Source organism: Brachyhypopomus gauderio, chromosome 5 (genome assembly GCF_052324685.1).
Source record: "Brachyhypopomus gauderio isolate BG-103 chromosome 5, BGAUD_0.2, whole genome shotgun sequence".
Lineage (NCBI taxonomy): Eukaryota > Metazoa > Chordata > Actinopteri > Gymnotiformes > Hypopomidae > Brachyhypopomus > Brachyhypopomus gauderio.
The window spans coordinates 31721616-31745344 of record NC_135215.1 but is presented as its reverse complement, the minus strand read 5'-3'; the positions used below and the strand labels follow the sequence as shown (position 1 = coordinate 31745344).

At 41.7% G+C, this 23729-nt stretch overlaps 3 protein-coding genes and 1 long non-coding RNA gene across 7 annotated transcripts in view; 2 read left to right on the top strand and 2 right to left on the bottom strand.

Annotated features, from left to right (window-relative positions):
- Window positions 1-479: 479 nt before the first annotated feature.
- faap24 (FA core complex associated protein 24) lies at window positions 480-6890 on the bottom strand. Its single transcript, XM_077007105.1, has 4 exons — window positions 6369-6890; window positions 6086-6225; window positions 5684-5839; window positions 480-1233 (listed from the first exon to the last, which is right to left on the bottom strand). Exons 1-4 carry the CDS (start codon window positions 6475-6477, stop codon window positions 991-993), a joined length of 648 nt encoding a protein of 215 aa, XP_076863220.1. The 5' UTR covers window positions 6478-6890; the 3' UTR covers window positions 480-990.
- Window positions 6891-6952: 62 nt separating this feature from the next.
- Window positions 6953-12994, top strand: bmb (brambleberry). 4 transcript variants are annotated; one of them, XM_077007103.1, is made up of 14 exons: window positions 6953-7107; window positions 7626-7680; window positions 7762-7910; window positions 8484-8612; window positions 9176-9361; window positions 9638-9860; window positions 10128-10244; window positions 10452-10631; window positions 10958-11164; window positions 11244-11400; window positions 11474-11538; window positions 11744-11865; window positions 12451-12551; window positions 12691-12994. In XM_077007103.1, the coding sequence occupies exons 2-14, from the start codon at window positions 7641-7643 to the stop codon at window positions 12824-12826; spliced, it is 1812 nt and encodes a 603-aa protein (XP_076863218.1). In that variant the 5' UTR covers window positions 6953-7107; window positions 7626-7640; the 3' UTR covers window positions 12827-12994. The 4 variants fall into 4 exon arrangements, with proteins under 4 accessions (XP_076863218.1, XP_076863216.1, XP_076863217.1 ...); XM_077007101.1 differs by having other exon boundaries at window positions 7626-7910; XM_077007102.1 differs by having other exon boundaries at window positions 6959-7107; window positions 7592-7910.
- Window positions 12995-13327: 333 nt separating this feature from the next.
- On the bottom strand, window positions 13328-14865 carry LOC143515129 (uncharacterized). Its single transcript, XR_013131044.1, has 7 exons — window positions 14608-14865; window positions 14373-14451; window positions 14160-14264; window positions 13905-13970; window positions 13695-13796; window positions 13574-13609; window positions 13328-13485 (listed from the first exon to the last, which is right to left on the bottom strand). It is a non-coding gene; the product is annotated as an uncharacterized LOC143515129 (long non-coding RNA).
- A 3493-nt stretch (window positions 14866-18358) lies between these two features.
- The window catches only part of ankrd27 (ankyrin repeat domain 27 (VPS9 domain)), a 17685-nt gene continuing 12314 nt past the window's right edge, over window positions 18359-23729 (top strand). Inside the window, exons 1-5 of the mRNA XM_077007100.1 lie at window positions 18359-18473; window positions 21725-21844; window positions 22739-22849; window positions 22992-23136; window positions 23500-23654. Of these exons, the coding sequence (XP_076863215.1) occupies window positions 21743-21844; window positions 22739-22849; window positions 22992-23136; window positions 23500-23654 (513 nt within the window). The 5' untranslated portion in view covers window positions 18359-18473; window positions 21725-21742. The remainder of the gene's footprint in view (window positions 18474-21724; window positions 21845-22738; window positions 22850-22991; window positions 23137-23499; window positions 23655-23729) is intronic.

Genomic DNA, 23729 nt, shown 5'->3' with positions numbered 1-23729 from the left:
ATGCGGTGGACCGGTGCCGTCCGGAGCTGTTTCCTTCTTTACGCCATGCTGCTGAGATGGGCTCTGGCAAAGCTGAATCGGATTAAGAGGTTTAGAAGCTGAATGAATGAAAAGCAATGCTAATAGGCATTGCTTTCTGTTTAAAACTAACTCACTCACTCACTAGCTAACTCAATAAAATGAGCTCTGTGTTTTACCCATGCCTCCTGTGTCCTGCTTCTTTGTGCAGATCAGTAAGTTGTCATAGTTGTGCCAATACCTGGGAACTGGACACACCGATGTTGGAAAGGAGTCCTCTGTGTTCCAAGTTTACACTAGGCAACAAAACTTTTTTTTGTTTCACAAACTAAAATAGGTGCCCTTAGTATTTTTAGTGAATTGAACCAGTTTTTTTTTCTATCATATAGTATTTTGAAACAACATGGCAATGACATTTTAAGTGTAAGTATATTTTACTTAATCCCAATGGCTTACATACATATAAAGTGTACAATGTATTTTGCCTACATCTGGTGTCAGCATTATCTCTCATCAGTGTCTAGCAATAATCTGTCAACACAGAGAGGATAATTTTCCCTTTATATAGCCTTTTCATACTAGAAATGATAGACAAGTTAATTGGAACAAAAATAAACAACAAAATCATAAGTGAAATGTAAATAAAAGCATTTAAATACATTTAAACGGATGTTTAATACAACAACTTCACATTTTTCCATAAAGAAAAATTATCCAGTAACAGCTGAACATGTAATAAATAATACATTTAATAATTTATTCAAATTCTACTTTATACAACTACTAAATTAAGCTTATGCAGCTTTACTAACTTGATTCTCCAAGTCTCTAAGAAACAAAAAAATCATCTAAAAACATTAAACTCGTGTTTAGATGGCCATATTCGGATATCGGAGTACTTGCGTCAGATTAAAGCTCATTTGAGCTAATAAATCCCTTGTGAATGTCTGCACGGTGCAACGTGATGTAATGTCAGCTGAGCTGATTGTGGAAAAACCCCCAGATGTGCTGAGCAGCGGCCTGGCCCACAACAGGCTCCAGGTCCTGGGCTGTGAGGTTGCTGATCTGATGGATGCTGGAGAAGTTCTGGAGCAGAGCCAGGGCCTTAACTTTGCCAACCCCAGGGATCTGCTGCACAAGGTTCAGCACCACTGGGTCCAAGAGTCTGCTTGCACTTCTTCTGCGAAATGGATTCTCCTTGCTCTCTCCATGCACCTATACGGGATCACAAATGGTCGTGGTGTTATAGAACAGCTACATATGTGGAGTACAAGATTCATTCCTGAAGCACCTGCCCAGTCTTGTATTTTGTAAAGGGCGCTTTAAATACTGCTAATGGTTCATAACGGAATCAATCTTTTATTTTTAGTAGTTAAAATGTCATACATTGTGACCAGTGTTGGGTAAGTTACTTTAAAAAAGTAATTTGTTACAGTTACAAGTTACCTTGTTTAAAATGTAATTGTAGTGTAACTTTTCTGATTACTTTTGAAAAGTAATGTAACTAATTACTTTTTGATTACTTTAAGGTTTAAATGCGTATTGACCCATGATCAACATTTAATTTTTGAGAACTAACAGTGTGAACCTTAAAAGAGTACTAAGCTGAGAGGGAATTGCTGACAGGCAATCACAGGAGGTCCACAAGAAGAGATGCCTGCACCAGGCATGTAAGATTCTCAGACTCCTGTCATCGGGCCATACTCTTTTCTGCTCCTCCCCCAGGCGCTACCGTTTTCACAGTTTGCAGACTAACACAAGCTGGTTCAGAAACCACTTCTTTCCCACAGCGGTCACCTTATTGAACTCTTCCCCACAGACCATTCTTTCCTTCCCCTCTATCTATACCTTACCATCCACACAAAATCTGTACAGTGTTCCTCTTTAATCCACATCTGTATAGCCCTATCTACAGTGGTATAGGATAATCTGTATATTATCTGTATTCATCACATTTATTTATACCATATATTTTTCTTTGCCCTGTGCATTGTACTGCCATAACTACATTACACATACATGCATTTTACTAGTTAATTTATCTACTCTGCACATATCTATTAACCATCTTTACTTACACTAGCTGTAAATAACTGCATTTTATCTCTAAATACTGCATTCTATACAATCTGCACGTGTTGCACTTGATTAGATACCAAACTGCATTTCACTAGTTCATACAAATTTAATTTAAATGTATTGCTTGTTGAACGGTAGGTCCAAGATAGGTCCAATGATACCGGTAGGCTAGGTCGTGTCATAGACATCGACAAACGGTTTTCCAACACCAAACAGTCATAAATATTCATTTGATACCGTCTGTCATTGTATAATGTCATGTATGATTCCAACGAATACCTGTTTAGGACTTTAAACAGCTAATTTGGTTACCCTGTAAATCAAGCTAGCATACATACTAAAGGACAAACACATTCAAGTGAATGGTAGTTAGCCCAGCAGGTAGCGAACTATGGAAACCAGTTTGACGGTCAGCATACCTTGCTGTTATCTCGCTTACAACATCAATAGTGGTTGCCTTCTGTTCGGAAATAAACCTCCAAACTCCGAAATTTACACAAAGTCTTGGCATAATGTCATTATTGCTGCTTGAGCTGAAACCAACCGCGCGCTTGCTGCTCCAGCACAGAAACAAGCGAGAAACGGCGATATAGGGCGCAAAGCAATAAAAATATCATTAAATATTTCGCAAAGGTTTTTGTTTATATTTTTAAAATGTAACTAAAATTGTAATTCTTAATTTTTCCAGAAGTAACTGTAACTGAATTACATATTTTCTCATTGTAACTGTAACGAATTAGTTACACTTTTTTTGTAATTAAATTACGTAACGTCGTTACATGTAACTCGTTACTCCCCAACACTGATTGTGACATCCTTAAGCTCAAAGCACGATGATTAATATGTGAACTCGTATGGCAGTTGAATATACACAGTAGGGTTGTCAAAAATATTTTAAGCATACCAATTCTGAAACATTGAAGACACAAATAAAAACTAATTTCACAGTACTGATTCTATCCATACAAGGATGCACTTTCTCACTCTTCAACACAATAGGCAACTGTACACGTACGGACAGAGGCTCAGACTTCCAGTCACACACCCTGTTGCTATAGTATAGTGACACCCCAGTGCACCCTGGAAAGAGGGTCCATATAAAGCTGTTGCTCAAAGCTTGTACTGAGCTGCATTCTGATCCGGTCAGCAAGGCTGTAGTTCATAAGTTCCAACTAAAATGACACAGGAGACTGGCAGTTTGAGTGGTACCGCAGAGCTGGAGGTTCACGTGCCATCAGCTGTCTGGGTTGTTACTTTATTATAGACCCATGTTAGTAATAGGGGAAACATGTGAAACGGTGTCAAATGCTTCAAATCAGTTAGAATCATTGAAACAATTATTTCGAAACAGCTCGAAGTATGAAAAAGGCGAGAACTACAACCAGGCTTTTTGCTGCTATCTTTTGGGAAAACATTTCTAAAATAGTGAAAGAGCAAACGTTTGATTTACTGCTAAGTACAAATATTTTAGCCTGAGAACAACGACTTCTGTATTGGTCTCAGACTGTACAAGAACCGTCAAACAGATAAAGCCAACTGATCAATGGCTTTGTATTTTGGTAAAGATAGTAGATCACACACAGTACTGTGCAGGGGTGGGTTTCCCGAAACGTTCGTAGCGCTAAGTACTTCTTAACCTTGTACGTTTCATACGAGGTTACGAAGTACTTAGCGCTACGAACGTTTCAGGAAACCCACCCCTGCACAGTACTGTGTGTGATCTACTATCTTTACCAAAATACAAAGCCATTGATCAGTTGGCTTTATCTGTTTGACGGTTCTTGTACAGATGTTTAAGGCAGATGAGGGGAAAATGCTGCAAATTATGAAATGCCTTCAATAAAGTTTTAATAGTTTCTTTATGATCAAAAGAGAAATCTATAACCACAATTGACCAACAGCATCAATTATTCTAGGTACACCTGAGCTAAGACTTTTATTGCATTATACACAGGTGTATGATTAACTAATTTAACTAAAGTGGTGGTGATCATTTTCAAATGTACTTTGAAACAGTGAGGCTTAAAACTGGTGGAACCTGTGGAACCTACAAAAGGTGAGGTTTATGTCATGAAAGACCATTTCATGTCACAGGTCATATACAACTGCAAGACTGAGCAAAGCCACAGGACACAAGCCATCATCAATGTCTTTCCCAGGCAAATATTTCAAAGCAGACTGAGGTTTCAAGATGTGCCATACAAGCTCATCTGAAGAGGCATAAAGAAACCGGCAGTGTTGAGGACTGTAGAGGAAGTGGTCAGTCAAGGAAAAGTGCTTACTTCTTATTCAAATCGATAGATGTCCAATACTACCACTAGCTCAGAACTGGCAGAAGCCAAAGGCACCCAACTATAAACCTTTCAGAATTACCCACTCTGGCCACCAGAGGTCCTCATCACCTGAACTACAGTCACCATGGTTACACACATCCACATGTCACCTCTAATACTTAATCCCTGCCCCTACACATGTTCAGTGCGAAGTATTGTCAACTGTTGGCTACGCACACCGAGCAGTTACCTTCTTCAGTACAGTGTTTTGACCTCAATCAGCTTTTGTCTTCTTGAGTCTAGCCCTTTAGTACCTCTGCCTGGTTCTATTTTTGCCTTGCTGGTTTTTGACTTTTGTCCAGAAGAGGTCTGTATGGAGGAACTGTGGCAAAAAAGCTGAACATTTGATGTGGAACAAATAAGTGGCTCAATTACACATGAAAATAGGAACTGCGAAATCGGGAAAGGGCTGGTGACATTAATAAAGTGGCCACTCAGTGCGTGTGTGTATATTATCCATCCATCCATCCATCCATCCATTATCTACCGCTTATCCGGAGGTTCCTACTCTCACCTATGGTCATGGTGTGTGTATATATATATATATATATATATATATATATATAAATAAAAAAAATATGTAACATTTATAAATGGTATATCCACTGACACAAATACACAACAAAATGTGGCTCTGTAGTGCTATATTTCATTCAATAATAGGCAACATTTGGTCAATTGATTATTGAAGTATTTATTTGTTGCACCACATCTCCATTAATTAAGGCATATTTAACTTATTAATTGGCCCAAGGCACATTATGGTTTCAATTCTGCAGTACGCCCCACATATTTTAAGTTTCCCACTTTTGTGTGTGAGGTAAAGAACAAAACACAAGTTCTGAAGCAGTAAATCAGATGGTTTCCATGATTCTGAGGCACCATCACTAGGTTAGGTAGCTATACTTAAATGTGACATATCACTGAAGATTCACACCTGAGATCAGATAATCCTAGGTGCAACATTAATTATTTGGAATGCTTTTGATGGAAATAAACCAAACTATCTATCTATAGTATATATATATTTTTTTTAATGGTAAATGAAATAGTGGTACATCTGATGGTTCAGGGTAAAGATATTTCAGTACCGTTACTACTCATCTAGAAGCCAAAATTGAACTTTTCATGTTGTATAATTTCTTTTGCTATGCAGATACACTGTAATATATAACGCCAATTCATACACTCATTAACACTAAAATATGCTGGACACAGTTCAAGACCAAATGTGTGCAGTACCTGTAACTCACCATCTGAGATATGAGCTGGGCTGCTTCAGCAGGACTGGCCACAGGCAGCAAGGTGAGGCCCAGCTCCAACACTACAAACTTCTGCAGGCCACTGAAATACTGCTCGCTGAGGCGAGTTTTCTCCACTATAACAACCCCATGAAAGTTACTATTGGCCTGTGACAAAGTATAAAAATGAAATAAATGCATGTATCTTGATGAGTGTTATAAATAGCTCAGTTAACATAAGTGATTGTACAAATGTGGGATTCTTCTGAGGTGTAATAAGTAAACATTAATAAAGGAAAAGCAAGCTTTAAAGATGGTTGAGAACACGATTTACACAAGCATTATTTATGATATATACATTTAAAAACTAAACATAACTGTTATTCTTTTTTAACCTATTGTAAAAAAGCTCACATTTCTGAATCGGACAATCTTTCTTCTGTAGTCGTTCCCTGCCACCAAGTCGCTCTCTGACACATACAGGATGCAGCTTCTGTCACTGAGGTGGACATCAACAACACCGAGCTCTTCCTCAAACACAACCTTCACAGCACCTGGAACAGGACAAACACTCTAGCCAAGCAAGCACCAGAATCGGTGTCCAGTGAACATCCCAGGAGAACCCAGAGCAGCTAAACTGATGGTGTGAACTTCTCAGAGACACTCCACGAGTTCGGTCACCATCTCACTCCATCACCTTTGAAGTGCTGCACCAGGGTGGAGGTTCTCCACCTCGCACTGATGATGACGTGCCCATATGGTGGAACTGCACCTACAACCACTGCAGGTGGAGCCTTTGAGTCCATAGTAGACCCCCAACCACCTCGAGTTTTAACGTTTACATTACGATTAGTACAGACGTATTAACGTTTACATTACGATTAGTACAGACATATTAACGTTTACATTACGATTAGTACAGACGTATTAACGCAGCTGCCTGGGACGTGCTGTATACGAGCATGCGCAAACATCTATAACCGCTGGCTAAACCGCTGGCTAATTAGCCAGCTAACTTAACTACGTGTCATTAAAGACAGACAGTTCATTTTCCGCGGTAAAAACGCTTTAAATTCCCTTTCAAATGACCATTTTCATAATTAATAGCGATACACGGCTACCCGCGCGAGTTCAGCACACTAGTTTTCTAGAAAGCAAATAGCCAACTATTCAACTTAGGCGCTATGTGGCGGAAATCTCGCGGCCGCTAATCTCGTGATTTCTCGCGAGGGTTCCCGCAATGCTGGTCTTCATTGGCTGGTGGTTTTTCTGTTAAATAGTCCAATAGTAACAGGGACGTGTGGCTCAACTAGAGTCACCCTAAAGGTGCAACTCTGTTCATCATCATAATCATTTAAAATATCACACTGAGTAGAGAAAGATTAGGATTACACGGCAAGGAGGGCTTCTTGCAGAGTGTTTGTAAGACAACTCTGGTGAGTATTTTAAGAAAAAACGTTCTATTAAAAAATTATTTAATTTAATGGAAATATAAAAGTTGTATATGGTTTGATCTGTGTAAAGGAGCATGTTCTGTGTAGTGTGTTGGTGAAGAGTGTGTGAACACACACACTGACGCTCAGTGATTCTAGTCAGCTGTGGAGGTCCGTGCCCGGACTTGTTCTGGCCGAGGACACGACTCCCATTGTTCCGTTTAAACGGCAAGTGTATCAAGATAAATCAGCTGACTGATTAATTCAGTTCAAAGATGTGAGAAACTGTTTGCGTGCTTTACTCAAGAACACCCAAATGTTTCGTTGTAGCGTTTCCGTCTGTGTAAAGCGTGTATAAACATAAGAGTCCTCTCATACTTAAAGTGGCATGCTGACAGAAAACACACCCCCACCCGCGTTGCTGAAGTGTTTTCCCTAAAGTTGTGATGTTTTTTCCCTTTTCTTCTTTTGTGTTCATTCTTCCCAGACTCTCATTTCCTCCTTTGTCAACTTCTTTTAAGGTGTAAGTGTTTCAGATGGACGTGGTGCTCTGGATGATGCTGCTGTGCCTGTTGGGTAAGGAGTGGGGCACGACTGAGGCTTTCTTTGAGTGGATGAAGGTGGCCCCCCCAGCACCCTCCCCTGTGCCCCCCCCAGCACCGTCCCCTGTGCCCCCTGTGGCCCCCACTGCCCCGTCTGTCCTGCAGGGCGAGGTGCCGCCTTTTGAAATGAGCACTGCTGATGAGAGGTTTTTGTCTGTGGCTAAACAGATGGATCTCGGGCCTCTTGACACCTGCCACTTCAAGGTAAGTGTGTGTCACAAGAGGCCATTGGGGGGGATTAACCACTTATTCAGAAATGCATGAAATTACTCCATCGCTGCCTTTACCATTTTATGGTTCCACCATCACTAGTATGTATGCTTGTTCTAAATGGCAGCACTGTTATAAATTATATTCTACAAAACTCATCTCTTGCGTTGTAGTAGTTGTTGTTCAAAAGTTGCTGTTTCTGTAGGATGTAGTTTTTGGTATTTACCGACTGTTCTACTAACTGTTCATGAAAATCTGTATGTAACAGACACTTAGTATAATTGAGGATGTTCCCCATAACACATTTTGCAGTTTTCATCACCAGTATAACTTAACAGTCAGTATAAAATATATTGCAGCCCATGAACTCTTTACGTCTCATTGCTTTAAATAATGTAGAATTTTATTGACACACATTCTAATATGATTATTTCTTTGTGACTGCCTTTCAGTAGTTGTGATTTATCTGTTTTACTGTTTGCCTTTTTCTTGAGGCGTGTGTTTTGCCCTCTGAATATTCTCTACTAAAATCTAAAGCAGTGGCCCCTGTGTGCTCTCTGTTCACAGGTTGTTGCTCAGCTCAAGGCTACCTGCAACGGCCTATCAGAAGAACAGCTGGCTAAACTGGGTGTGGCCTTGTTTAACTGCCAATCAGAAGTGGAGGGTCGCAAGACCTACGCTTGCACTGAGGAAATGGTATAGGCCACAGAACAATGCTGCATTTAGTAGACACTTAACCAGAGTATATTCATCCTTTTATACGCTTAAAGAAGTTTAAAATTATGACCTACTGTTAATAGGACATTTTAATCGTAGAACAATCTTACTAAAGTAATGTTTTAACAATTTCCTTAGCCTGCTGTAAATATGAAGGCATATGATGTTGGCAATGAGCTATTTTAACCTTCATAATGACTGGATGTATTTTAATAATTTTGCATTTATTCATCAACCATGAATCTCTGAAAACGGACCCACTCGAGTGTAGTAGTTATGAGCTGTTGTGATGGGTATTTTCCCAACAACACAGAATGCCACCATGATTGATTGTAAGAAGGACTGAACCAGGTCCAGTGTGATGGACACATGTATTTAATTGCACTACATATAGTGACACCAGATAGCACAAGTGCTATAAATACAAGAAGTAGCAACATGTATTTAAAACAAAGATTCAAAGTGATTTTATACAAATAGCAAAACCGCATTTCTTGCATGTCTCCTGATGTGATTTCTAATTCTGCCTGTTTTTTTGGCAGTCCATTAAAGAGTGCACGGCGGATATGGATTCGGACACGTGGAATGCGTATCACATCGTCAGCAACCGAGCGCGCTCAGTGTGTTACGCCACACGCCAGACACACTTCCGACGACAGGCAGAGCTTACCGTCAACGCTCTTATCTCCACGGCAACAAGCCAGCTTGATGCTATGACTGATCTGAAGGTTCGCTAGCATATAAGAGTTGTGCCACTGTGTTTTACTCGTGTATGTATTGTTCTCCGATGCAGGAAGTCGAGGTTTACAGACATTTGCTGGAAAGTTGACCAGTGATGGTCAAGTGGGTGGAGAGTGTTTTGGAAAAGCCTGCAGAATTTGCTCTGTTACTCTACCAAAAACATGTCAGAAATGTCATCCACACGGTATAATGTCAGCTGTATACCAGGGTGATGTGGATCCTTGAATTATTAATAAGAAAATAAATGGTGTGTGTGTGTGTAGGAGGGCCAGCGTGAGCTGAGAGACCTGACTGCAGCATCACTGGACAGGCTGTTGGAGGGCCACAGTTCTCTGCAGCTCCAGCAGGGGGCGTTAAAGGAGGGCCAGGAGCAGCTGGATGCTTCAATCACCACCAACCTGCAGAGTCTGGCGCAGGAGAAGGCCCTGATCAGCACGGGGCAGCAGCTGGTGGCCCAGCTCATAGAGGGCATTACTCACAGAATGGGTCAGTTACAGGGCCATGAACGCACAAGGAGCTCTCTCTCTCTCTCTCTCTCTCTCTCTCTCTCTCTTTCTCTCTCTCTCTCTCTCTCTCTCTCTCTCTCTCTCTCTCTCTCTCTCTCTCTCTCTCGGGGAGGTGCAGGACCATTTAGGATTCTTTGAGTCATCATTATTTAAGATGTGAGGAAGACCGCTTGTTTTTAGATTAAAAGCAAGATTGAGATTAATATCTGACTACTTCTGTCCTCGTGTCCCGCTGTTGTGTGCTCAGAGAACGTCAGTGAGCAGTTAAAAGGTCAAGGTACAGATGTACAGGAAGGACATCGGGCCATTCTGCATGACTTGGCTGAGGTCAGAGGTCGTGCCCAGGAGATCTACAGTAAAATGGGTAAATCCCAAGTACTGTGTGTTCGACTACGTTCTTCACCTCCTCGGCTAAGACGGCATTGTTCTGAAATTGAGATTTTGTCATTCTCACAGTGCTTGGGTGTATAGTGTTTGCATGCTCATGTCTATAGGTGTGGGATAGAGTGACTAGTTCTGTTGCAGCATTTAACTGCCTGTAATGTTGACTCTCCTTAAACATTTTTTGCAGAGCTCAGTTTGAATGGCGTCCTGAAGCAGCAGAGCACAACAGCCCAGTTCTACAGTGAGCTGATGGGGAAGCTGGAGCGAGTCAACAGCACTCTGGGATACATGCTAACACACCTGGACAGCATGCAGCACCGGCTAGAGGATCGACTGGGTATGATCCAAGGCTATCTGGGATGGGCAGGTACTGAACACACACACACACACACACACACACAGGCATGCACCACAAACCATTTAGGGTTTTTTTTTCTTTTCAACTAGCATAGTAATGTTGCATCAAACAATTGCAATTGATAAATCCTTTGACAACTGCATACGTGTCCTTTTTCTTTGAACAAGAACCCTTATAAAGTAGTGCACCTCTTAAATGTGTCATGTGCATTTAAGTGCCAAAGGAATCCCGTTTGTATTGAAAATGGAAGGCTTACTGCTAATTTAGTTAAATTTGAGGCTACTTGGCTAAGAGTTGAAACGTCAGAGGCGTTTATGCCTTTTTTGCTTCCTTAGGTCTGAGCCTGCGGGCTGTGTGGACGTGTGTGATGCATGCTGGGTATTTCCTGTTGGCCGCAGTGCTGCTGTCATTCCTGCAGTGTCCCACGTTCTCCCGCGTGTGTCTGCTCATCACCGTGCCCATCAACGCCGTCGCTGAGGTCAACCAGCAGACGGCCCTGGACCTGGTCACCCTCTCCCTGCTCCTCTTCACCGTCTCCATGGGTCTGTCCGCACGGGATTTACTCAGACCAACCAGGCCTTAGGCTAAAGTAAAGACACTTGACCTCTCTCTGTTGTGCAGGTCACTGGTTCCTGCTGCAGTTGTTGTGGCTGTTGTCCAAGCTGAATGTCCAGAAGTCTTGTCCTGCTCCTCTGCCTCTGGCTTCCGCTGCTGGGGTCCACCAAAGTCCCCCTGACGCTGCCCAGTGTGGCCCGGTCACGTCCTCCACCCCTCGACAGTGAGTCCCGCTGCTGGGGGGGGGCCAACACCACGTTCATCACCTATGGTCAATACTTTTGTCTGTCTTTTAGAGCCGAACTGGAATGCGATTTGGAGTCTGAGGTGCCGTGTCTCGGTCAGGACAGCTTTATGATGGGTGAGTTCTCAAAAGTGCTGACACGCATGTGCACAGGAAGTCTGAGACAGTTGTACATTTGAAATGTGTGTTAAAGTACACAAGATGTAAACATGCAGACACTTCGCTGCCCACACGTGTATAGGTGTCTCTTAATGTGTGTGACACACACGCACACACACTTTGTGACTAATCACATTCTGCTCACTTACTCTGCATTATGTAGGTGACCCCTGCATGGTGGCTTTCTCTCCCGCCCACGCTGCTCTGCCCAGACACGGACGTCTCTCTCTAGACACGCCGAGCCACTCTACCCCCAGACTCAAGACTCCTCACAGTCTTGGAGGAGTGAGTAGGACAATAGTCTTTTTTTAATTTTAATCCATTTATCAGCAAAATCAGTTTCAGAACAAAATGATATCCACAAGAAAAAGTATCTAGTGACGTCCCTTGAACAGTTTTGTGAGCCTGTCTCTTCTGGCATATACAGGCTTCTTTGAGCACTTCCCAGAACTCTTGCTTACCTGCTATTGCTCAAGTGTGAAGTGGGAGATCATATTTAATGCTTGCCACTTCAGCCATATTTCTGAATACATATTTCCAGTGTTTTCTGTTTGTATTCTAATGGAGACCTAAACAATATATGTTCATTTTACCATTGGTAAAGCAGCAAATTTAATGGTGGCCTAAGGCCTTTGCACAGTACTGCATGTTGGTACGCGGAAACAAATTAATGGCAGAACAAATGATATTGTTGAATAAATTTTTCATTGCACCTATATTTCAGTAATGTTGATTTTAGGAAAATCCCCACCTATTTTCAAACCTTTTCTTTAATACCCTTGATGCATTTGAGCGAGGTCAGTGATGTGTAAATAAAGGGACGGGAGCCCATTCAGCTGCACTCTAGACCTCATGCATGTTGACTGGCAGGCTGTTCTGGAGCTCGTTCCTCAGAGGAACCTGGGAGGGGTCTTGGATGCAGTGGCCCAATCACGTAGTGCCAGCCCCAACCAATCAATTGCCAGCACCAGGTATGACCTTTTTAAAATGCTCATTCTGTGTGTGGTTCGCTGTGTCTGGTGCTGTTTTGTGTGTAGTAGTGTTTTAAAGCTCCTGGTTACTGTAGCATGTTGCTACATGCATGCTGGACTGTGCTGATTCTCCTGACAGTTCCCTCTCAGGTCGTCCTCTGTGTAATGGCACTACAAGGCTGGGACAGCCATGTAAGAAGAGGGCGCTAGCAGGTCAGGACTTCTGTAGGCTCCATGAAGGAGGGCATAGCTCGTACAGTCGCATCACAAGCTGATCCGCTCGCTACTGCCACCTGTAGCACCAGGGAGCACATTAAAATGACTTGGTGTTTTTGTTGTGTTTTTATTATCTAGCATTATCACTTGTAAAGTGTTTTTTTTACCAATTTGCAATAACTGTTTAAAATCAAATGTATTTATAATAAATTATTATAAAACAACAATTTGAAGATTGGTGTTGAGATGGATATCTTCATAAATGAAGATTGGCTTTAAATACATATTCCAATAGTTTTCTCAAAAACAAACCTTGAAGCCTTTCCCCCCCTCCTATTTCCTAAGTTGTTGGTTAATTTAAAGCCTCTAAAATCAAATGAACTACCTTAAAAAGTCAAAGATGGAAGGGGGGGGGGGGGGGTTAACCCCAAACTTCTACCACTAGCCTCTTTTCTGGCTAATCAATTGCAATATATATACTAAGATCAGCCACACTGATTTTTTTTTTAATTATTACGATTAATAAAGTGTAAATAATCCTCTGAAAATGTAAAAAAAGATGAAATAGTCAAGTAGTTTTATTGTCAATTCTGCATATGTACAGGATTTGCAGAGAATGTCTTATCTCTTCTCTTCTCTTATTCTCTTCTCTTGTGGAGCCGGTGACCGTGTGGAAACAGACTGAACTGTGGTAATCCTCATTTCAGATCCATCTGATCTATAAGGAGACGGTGATCGTATGATTTAGTGAAGAAGAATATGGAGAAAATTTGTCAATAGTAGTAATAGAATCCCTAAAATCTCACCTTCATATTGTTCCATTCGTTCAGGTGGTACTGTATCTGGAAAAATATCATGTAATGCACATATCAATCCACTGAGGGGGTCAAATTCAGCTTTATTTTTAGTTGATTTAAATGTACTCACTAAACTCTGCTTCAAAGGTCATGTTGCCAGCACAGGCATTGTTCAAAACAATAGGTTGATTTACAATGCTTCCTTGACTTCTTATGTTTATAGAATCTCCAACTTAAAAAAAAAAAAAAAAAAAAAAAAAAAGTTTGTCATTTATTTCTGTGAATCTGCAACTATGAATATATCAGAATAAATAATAATAATGCACAATGAAAGAAATACCATGTTGTGCCATTGGCTGAACATTGTTTGCTCCTGTGGGTGCCACTGGAGGTGCCATTGGTGGACCTCAAATGGAAGAAAATGAATTTCAATAGATTCCAGTAAAGAAAGTTACATATTTGCTATACAGTAATGAGAACTGATCACTGAGTGTAATCATGTTGGCAGGAGAAACTGCACACACAATGTCCAAATTATATTTGCTTTTCAAACATTCTATATAATTTATAACCGTAAGATGGTCAGTTTCCTCACCATTGTGGACAACTTTGTGTGTAAGGTTTCCTTGTATCGTGTTGTTAAACATAATCGGAGCATTTACCAGACCTCCTGAAGCTTCTATGTTTGTATTCAAGGATGCTATCGAACAAACAATTTCCACAGGTCAAACACAACAAACGGTGTTCAGTTTAAACTGCAATAACTGCTGTATGAATGGTGTGGGACAGGTTTGCTCAAGACGTTTACCCATTTCCTGTTGGTTTTGAGGAGTCAGTGGTCCTCCAGCCATATGTTTATCAGCAGGAAGTAAGAAATATTTGAATAGCTGCCAGAGGTATGAAACACAGTTTTAGCATGTTCAAACAGACTACTGAAACTTATGCATATAACACACAGGAATGGTATATACTAAAGACGTCTGTGGGCTGATGTTTCAGATCAGAAACCACGAGTAGAAACCAAGGGATGAATAATGCCTTACCTGCTTCGTAACTTCGTAACTCTTCTCTACTGTTCTCCAGCCTTGACGTTTCCTTGTTCCCGTTTCATGTAGTTATAGTTTGTAGGAAAGACACTGACCGTAAGAATGTTGAAATCGCACCGCAGTTTATTTTAAAAAGTGATTCTTCTTATTGTTTTCAGTATTGAGAGCTTTTAGAAATGGACTGTATAAATGAAACACAGCTTATCCCAGAGCTGGTTTTCTAATGGACCCCTCCCCGAAGCCTGGTGACGTCATCTGCTCATCATGTACGTGGCCTTTCACACGTGTTTTTTTTTTTTTTTTTTGTTACTTTCCATATTTTGGAATTACCTACAGTATTTTTTGAATATATTTTAGAATACAAATATGTAAATTGAATAAACAGAATAAAATAAAATTAAACAAATCGTCAAAATGTGGAATTACTTAGTGGACAAAATCTTAAATGTAAAACATCTGTATGACTGAGTACATAAATTGTTTCTAACATTCAGGCCCGTTGACAGTCTTGCTGGGGCCCGGGACAAGAAAGATTCATGTGACACCCCCCCCCCCCCCCCCCCCCCCCCCCCCAGCGCCAGCGGCACGAGGGTTCGCGCGAAAATGACGTAATCGCAGTGGCTCCGCCCATGCGCGAGGGCCTCGCGCGCTGTCGGTTCGCAAGGTCGTGCACCTCTCGAATTTTGTAACTTCGCGCGCGCCGCGCTTCAGCGCAATGAACAAAGTCATGTTTGTAGGGTTCATACACCTTTATAAGGTGGAATTAAAGCACGTGTACGTCACTTTAAAGGTCCATTTCAATATTTTCCAGCACGTTAAACTTAATTAAGTTAAATATTTATACATATACTCGAAATGATTCGAAATAATTCGCTTTTTATCACATTATTTAATGGTTGTTTATTTTCAAAACGCCCAATCTTAACGTCTTCACGAGAACTGTTCAGTCAGACAGCTATTTGTTGTGAAACGAAGTAGTTACAATTTCAAGCATTTTCAAGTACTTTACCCTAAATTCCAGCACTTTTCAAACCTGGAACACAATGCAACTTTAAAATTCGTCAGGTAAATGTTTTTCCTTTCTTTTCTGCGCTTCAGATTTCTGTATTTACTTTAACTATCCACCACTGTATTTCCCGCTGTTGGGCGGATACCGGCCGGCTGCAGTCGGTGCTGGATCAAACCATTTTCCAGTGGGAGGCGGGGGTGTATGCACTTAATGGAAAATATGCAGATAGGTAAAAAACATATATATTTGAGCCATTGAGCTTATTATGAGTACATAATTTTATATTAATGAAAGATTTCAAGATTATTTAAAAATTATAGACTTTAAATAAAAAATAAATTGCTGGGCTCTTTGATGGGCCCCCCTGGCCCTAGGGCCCGGGACAACAGACCCGGTTGTCCCCCCCTGTCGACGGGCCTGCTAACATTACAATATACACACATGGACAAGAATGTTGGTACTCCTCAATTAATGAAAGAAAAACCAAGAATGGTTACAGAAAAGACTTGAATCTGACAAAGGTATTAATAAATAATTTTTTATTGAAATTTTTTTCTATGAAAATGAACAAATGAAAATCCAACACTGATTTTGATTCATGCTTCAACAGAATTATTTCAAAACGTAAACTCAATAAAAATAGGTCTGGACAAAAATGAATGTAAAAATAATGTGACCAAAGGTACATGTTAAATCAAGGTGTGTCCACTAATTAGCATCACATGTGTCTACAGTCTTGTAATCAGTCAGTGGGCCTATATAGGGCTACAGGTAGGCGCTGTGCTGATGGGTGACATGGTGTGTACCACACAACATAGGCACAGGGTGTCTTGAATCTGTGCAGGGTACGATGTACTCTCAAGACTATCAAGGGTTTCTAGAGAGATATGTGTGGCCCAGTGTCTGAAAGCTTGGTCACAGTCATAGGTCATCAGTGTTGCAACAGGATAATGACCGAAAACACACAGCTAAAAACACCCAAGAAAATATTGGACTATCCTGAAGTGGCGTTCTATGAGTCCTGATCTAAATCCTATCGAGCATCGTTGGGAGGAGGTGAAACATGCCGTCTGGAAAAGTCATCCTTCAATCCTGAGACAACTGGAGCAGGTTGTTCATGAGGGGTGGGCCAAATTACCTGCTGAGAGTTTCAGAAGTTTCCCTGATGTTTACAGGAATCGTTTGATTGCAGTCATGGCCTCAAAAAGTTGTGCAACAAAATATAAAGTTAAGGGTACCATCATTCCTGTCCAGGCCTGTTTCACGAGTTTATTTTTTAAATAATTCTGTTGAAGCATGGTTAAAAAGCAATGTCTGACTTTCATTGGTTAATTTTCATAGCATTTTTATTTAGTGTCTGATTCAAGCTATTTCTGTGACCATTGCGGCTTTTTCTTTCATTAACCGAGGGGCACCAACAATTTTTTTTGTCCATGCGTGTATTTGCTTGGCCATCTGCTAGCTGTTTTAGCATGTGTGCATTACATTCTGCCTGCACATTCAATATCAAACCGATGTTTGTGGCAAAACTCGTACTATAACAATTTGTGATATTTTATGTTCTGGAACTACATAAATACTAACTTCAGTACATAGGCTATTATGAACTGCAAGATGTCTTCACATCTTATGGAGGCATATAGTGGCGCACACAAACCAATAGACATGACTGTTGGCTATTGCTACATCTAAGAGCCCAAGTACCTGGAATCCTAACCAACTGGTAGACTTGATATTGATATTGAAGAAGGCACAGAGCAAGTCTGTTCTGCTTGTTAAATGGACCAGAACCATTTAAGGTAGGATGAAAGGGGGATCATCCTACCTTAGAGGAAGACATGAGGACGAGTGTGTGGGGATGTTGCAGTGCAACACACAATATGAAATTCACAACCCACCAGTGGAGAGAAACTACCAGTTCACTCTAGAAGGGAGATAAATGGGTATCAGTCTATATCATCCAGGACACATGGGAGACAAGCATCCAGACTTTTCTCTGTCCTGGCTCCAAGGTGGTGGAATGAACTTCCCTTGTGTGTCCGAACATCGGAGTCACTTGCTGTCTTCAGACGCCGACTGAAGACCCCCCTCTTTCAAGTGCACTTTACATAATTGTGCTTTGTCTATTGTACTTTATCGTCTCTTTCCTCAGGTGTTCGTTATAGGTATTGCTTACTGTCTTTTTCTCAGGTATTGTGCATAATTGGGTTATAGGAATTGCTTACTGTCCTTTTCCTCAGGTGATGTGTATATTCATGGATAATAATGACTTTGCATAAATGTTGGGTATCATATGACTTTCGTCTAGTGGTTTTTCCAGCTTAGAGTACCTTGTGTTCAGGACTATCTATACTATCTTGGAGATTCCAAGCAACTACGTAGCACTTTTGTAAGTCGCTCTGGATAAGAGCGACTGCTAAATGCCATAAATGTAAATGTATAGCATCAGTCTAGGTGTGGTGGTGGACAGGGACAACTGGGTTGTCTGGCCTAAAACAGGACCTCTGACCTAGGTTCATCACTTAGTTTACTGTGACGTTACCATCGTGTGGAGGAATGCCGACAATATAAGCGAAGCTTATGCCTTATTTTGGAGAAAAAGGTCAATTTCTGTTCGCACTTTACATAGTTACTTGCACAGTTCCCACAGAATCTGGGAAAAAAGCTTCAAACAAACCACGTGATCCTATCGAAGGGGCGGGCCCTAGCTTTGGTTTTGATTGACCTGTAAACTAACCAATCGGATGTAGCAATAGTTGGGGAAGTGTGGCGCTGACTGAGTTATGATACTTATGTGTGATCACTACCGAAATATTCGTGAAAAGCACCATGGACGCTCGCTTAAGATAACCAGGTGAGCTCGTTCACACATATTCACCATATCGCTGTATTAAATCTAGTGATGTCTTACACCTGTCCTCGCGGAGCTAGCGACCTAGTGTCAACTCTAAATACCCGGTTAGCTAACCAAAGCTAACCGGGTCAGGTGGTTATGGGGGTTAGCTAACGCTACGTTACTCTACGTTAATCTGGTAGCTAAGCTAACTAAGTAACTGTAGCTAGTTAGCCGTGTCGTCTCATAAGCGTCTGTTTACTCAAGAGTTGGCTAGCGGGCTAGCTTAGCATTCTAGCTACATCAGTCATCGTTGTGTGTCAAGATGCTATATGGTACTGTGATATAAGGTATTGGACTGTGGTACTGTATTATAAGGTATTGGACTATAAGGTACTGTGATATAAGGTATTGGACTATAAGGTACTTAAGGTATTGGACTATAAGGTACTGTGATATAAGGTATTGGACTGTGGTACTGTATTATAAGGTATTGGACTATAAGGTACTGTGATATAAGGTATTGGATTATAAGGTACTGTGATTTAAGGTATTGGACTATAAGGTACTGTGATATAAGGTATTGGACTGTGGTACTGTATTATAAGGTATTGGACTATAAGGTACTGTGATTATAAGGTATTGGACTATAAGGTACTGTGATAATAAGGTATTGGACTATAAGGTACTGGACTATAAGGTACTGTGATATAAGGTACTGGACTATAAGGTACTGTGATATAAGGTATTGGACTATAAGGTACTGTGATTATAAGGTATTGGACTATAAGGTACTGTGATTATAAGGTATTGGACTATAAGGTACTGTGATTATAAGGTATTGGACTATAAGGTACTGTGATATAAGGTACTGGACTATAAGGTACTGTGATATAAGGTACTGGACTATAAGGTACTGTGATATAAGGTACTGGACTATAAGGTACTGTGATTTAAGGTATTGGACTATAAGGTATTTGACTATAAGGTACTGGACTATAAGGTACTGTGATATAAGGTACTGGACTATAGCTAGCTAACTAAGTTGGTTGTAGTGACTTCCTCAACATCATAAACTGTCCTGCTAGCCAACTAGTACAATTCTGAGATCCTTCCCTAAACACAACACACCCTAGTGTTTTAGCAGCGCGTACGTTTGTGTTTTTCCTGAATTAATGTGAGATGTTTGTAATAGATGAGGTAACTAGACATAAGTAAGCATTAAATTGAATCTCGGGTCTGTGGTACTCCATTAAGCATGTTATTTTGAGCTACTGTGACTAATGATTATGCACAGTCCTCATTTCACAATCTTCACATTTGTTCTCTCATCTGCCTTGCTTTAATTAAACCCTATCACACAATTGGAGACAGTGCGGTGATGAATTATGGCGAGGTGTTTTATGTCAGAAATAAACAAAATGGTGTTACTCTGGTGTAAGGCCTAAAAACTTGGACCAGATGGTCTTTGCCGATTTAAATGCGTCCTGCGTATTCTCTGGAAATCGGACAGACTGAAGACTGATCCAACTTACACGTCACTAGTAAAAACATTAAACAAAAAAGTCATATGACACACAAACATAAAAAAGGTAGGTGAAGATCTAACACCTAAGTGACTGGTTAGAGATTAGAGAAGATAATCACTTTCAAAAGTCATATTATTGCTGAACATCTGGAATAAACGATATCCCATAAGTTATTGATCCATGCAACTCAGTTTACATACAGTCCAAATTCTTGTACACTTCCAATTCCAATTCTTGTACACTTAGTATGGTACATTTATTATCTTGATATTTATTCTATGCATTTTTTTCTTGTAGTAGTTTTGAATAGATAGTGTATAGTTTTTATAGCCAAACACCTACATGAGCCGGTTAACAGTTGTACGATGGTGTGGCATTCTAGCTTTGCTTGGAATAAAGTTTCATGCTTAATAATTAAATTGTGTTTTCTGTTACAATGTCTCACTTAAATGTCAATTAAGCCAGGGTTTATACCTCGAAATATTCCAACACCAATTTGGTAAAGAAACTATTCTAGACGGCTGGACACTGAAAGGTTTAGCAGTGTGTGCAGCAGAGCTTCACTGTCTTGTAGGAGTGTGTGTGTCCTCTGGCATCACGAGTGTGTGGTTCTCCCTGTGCCCCCCCCAGAGTTCTGGCCTGGTGGGCGAGATCACATGGTTCACATTCCTCAGGGTTTCCACGTCCAGCGGGGGTGAGGGTCAGAGGTCGAGGAGGGGGGGGGGGGGGGGGGGGGGGGTTGTTTTGCATCAAGGCCTTGACCACACTGGAGTTGCCTTCTGCTACGACTGCTGTGACTGGACACTCACATCTTCTCCCTGATGGCTTTTTCTTTCTTGATCCGTCAACTTGAGGGTCTGAAGATCAGGTTCTTCTGTATCTCACAGGCTCTCTTTAACCGCCACAAGCGAGACGGTATACGCTAACTTGTGACGCTTGCTTCGTATTGCAAGACTGATTTGTTGCACAAAGACTATAAGCCTGTTTCTGTTTAAAGAGGTTCTGTAATGTTGCAGAAGCCTCCTTTATCTTATTGTCTTATTTAAGAAACTGTTGTTTGGAGATTTTATATACGTTTGTTATAATGGAATAACATTGTTTTTGTTTAAAACATTTGTCTTGGAACAGCTGTTGTGTGGTTTTCCCTGACACAGATCAGCTCAGCTTTCTATTGGACTAACGTGGTGATTAGCTACTGTACTCTAAGTCTTCTTTAGCCTGGGAGCAAACATAATCTGTTTGACTAGAGCAACACTCCTGTAAAAGGGTGTGTTAGGAAATGTTTAGGAAATGTTGCTGGCTGGGTTGATATTGGCTTTATCAGCTTAGTCCTTAAGCCTCCTGGTCTTCTCAAAATCAGTCTGCTTCCTTACGAAGTGCCCTGATGACCTGCAGGTGTTTCTCACGTTTGCTGGTGTACAACACTGTAATCGCATCGAGGGTTACAGAAAAGAAAAGAAACATTTGTTCAGGATTATGCTTGATGGTCAAGGCTTGGGCGGGCGGGCCTTAAATGCCTGTGGTCAGTACTGTAGCCCGTGTCCCCGGTACACTGGCGTCCACTCTGTCCCGTGACAGATGAGGGGTGTTAGTGCCTTTCAGTCTGCTGCAAGCCCCTGCCGTATCTCTGCCCAGACATGCACAGCTAGTAAGGCCAATCTGATAATGCACATGTTTCTTTTCTGCTGTTTTCATTTTCTCTCTCTGTTCCCGTTACTGCTCCTCCCCGCCGTCCTGGGACAGCGTGCCTGTCGTGTCCATATGGCTGTGTATGATGAGGACGTTCTGAAGAACCCCTTCTACCTAGCGCTGCACAAACAGCGGGCGGACCTGTGTGCCAGGGTAGCCGAGCTGCATGGCATCGTAAGCACTTCGTTTTTCTGGTTGTTCTTTCCCAAATGTGACTTTCTAAACCATCAGAGGCGGCTTCTTGATTCCGTCTGGTATAATATCCACAGTGCCTGAAAATATGCCAGAGACTCCCAACTCCAAGTGCAGTTGGACTGGTTTTAGCTTGATAATGCTATCTAAGCCCTGTAATGTGTCTGCTGATTACTGATATACCAGCAGTGTTACTGGCACTGTGTATAAACTGCAGGTGTTTGGTAATCTGTACCATATGTTTTAACTGTGGGCACTCATCCACTCCACAAGGGAAACTTCTAAACTGTGTTCATTGTTTAGTCAATGCATATGGAGAGACAGATGATTTCAGTGTTTCAGTTTTTGTCATGTGATGGTTACTGTGTAATCAGCGGGAGACACTTTATGGCTGGATCACATGAACAAGTCCTTTAAAAAAAAAAAAAACACTGGATTAAAATATTTATGCAGAAATCATTTGTCTTATTCTTAAATTATCCACCTTTTAAATTGGAATATTAATACTAGAACTGCTGGAAGTGTCTTGGTAGTTTATCTGTACATGAATAATACCTTTAGGTCTGAACCTTTAAAAATCAGTTCTGGAAGTGTTAAAAGCAGCATGAACTCTTTTCACTTCACTTCTCCACCACACTTGTAGCTTCTCACCTTGTTTAGAAACTGGTGCCGAACCTTTTAGCAGGTGGGGTTTTCCTGGGTGGGTGGAGAGTGTTGGAGCTCAGGTCATGAAAGGCTGTTGTTGCTGGAGAAATGTACTCAGACTCTGATTACCTGAGTCACCATCTTCATCTCAGCTAGTCTCGGGTGGTTTTGACGAGGTGTGTGTGTGTGTGTGTGTGTGTGTGTGTGTGTGTGTGCGCGCGCGCGCTGCAGGTCTTGGTTCCTTGCCGTGGAGGTTTGTCAGGTGCCTCTTACTCGTCCGTGCAGTTTGAGAGCTACGTCCTCTATCCTGTGGAAGGGGGCTACCAGACCGTTGATGGCAAGGTAACGGCCCACGTGTCACAAACACACCCACGCTTGACTGTACAAGGTTACCACCCACTGCACAACAACACCCCCACCTCTGATCAGCCAATGGCTGTGGTGAGCATTGATTTTAAGTACTGTCCTCCGATGTGTATTTCAGATAGTGGCCATAGAGAATAACCAGGTGCATTTGGGTTCAGGATGTTCTGTGGCCATTCTTTTCGACGAGACCTTCTACAATGAGAAGGAGCAGGCTTACAGTGTCCTGTGTATCTCTCGGCCCTTGGACCACAAGTCAAGCCGAGGTAGAGCTCCTCACCTCTGAGGGCACCTGTGGTTTTAATGGGGTTCTTCCATGTCTTTAGTCCTCGTCACATATGTGCTGCTGACACAAACTACCACACACACCACATTCTATGACAAATTTGACTTCACCATACAATATTTAAGTGCGACGTGTTCCTGGACATACCACAGGGCCTCGAAAGGATCTGTTTCGTTGCTTTATTCCTCCAGAAAGAGAGCAGTGACGTTTCTGAACCTGTATTGACGAGCTTCGGTTTCTGCGGAATCGCTGTCTGTACGATTGTGACTTGAGACCCGAGAACGGTTCATGGTTTCTCGGTCCGTTCAGCCCTGTTTTCTGTGCCCTGCGCTCTCTCTCTCAGTGGACCCGAGTCCCGTTCCCGCCGTCTGCCGCCTGACCAATGCGGAGGATGCCAGGGAGCTCCTGGGGCGCTCGGCGGAGAAACTGGACAAGGTCATCACGGGCCTCTACCAGTCCTTCAAGGAGCAGGACAGGAAGGGTCTCCGCCATCACATAGTAAGACGAGCGTCTCCGTTCGGCTCCTGGACGTGCCGGAGTGTAGCGGACGCTAACGTCCCCACTCTGTCCTTA

Coding starts and splice junctions, on each gene's coding strand:
- faap24 (XM_077007105.1), bottom strand. CDS start 6,477: ATGGACTCAAAGGCTCCACCTGCAGTGGTTGTAGGTGCAGTTCCACCA. Junction 5,840..6,085: donor AGATTGTCCGATTCAGAAAT/GTGAGCTTTTTT, acceptor ACTTTGTCACAG/GCCAATAGTAACTTTCATGG. Junction 1,234..5,683: donor CCCAGCTCATATCTCAGATG/GTGAGTTACAGG, acceptor GATCCCGTATAG/GTGCATGGAGAGAGCAAGGA.
- bmb (XM_077007101.1), top strand. CDS start 7,641: ATGGACGTGGTGCTCTGGATGATGCTGCTGTGCCTGTTGGGTAAGGAG. Junction 9,861..10,127: donor GGGCATTACTCACAGAATGG/GTCAGTTACAGG, acceptor TTGTGTGCTCAG/AGAACGTCAGTGAGCAGTTA. Junction 12,552..12,690: donor CAATCAATTGCCAGCACCAG/GTATGACCTTTT, acceptor TTCTCCTGACAG/TTCCCTCTCAGGTCGTCCTC.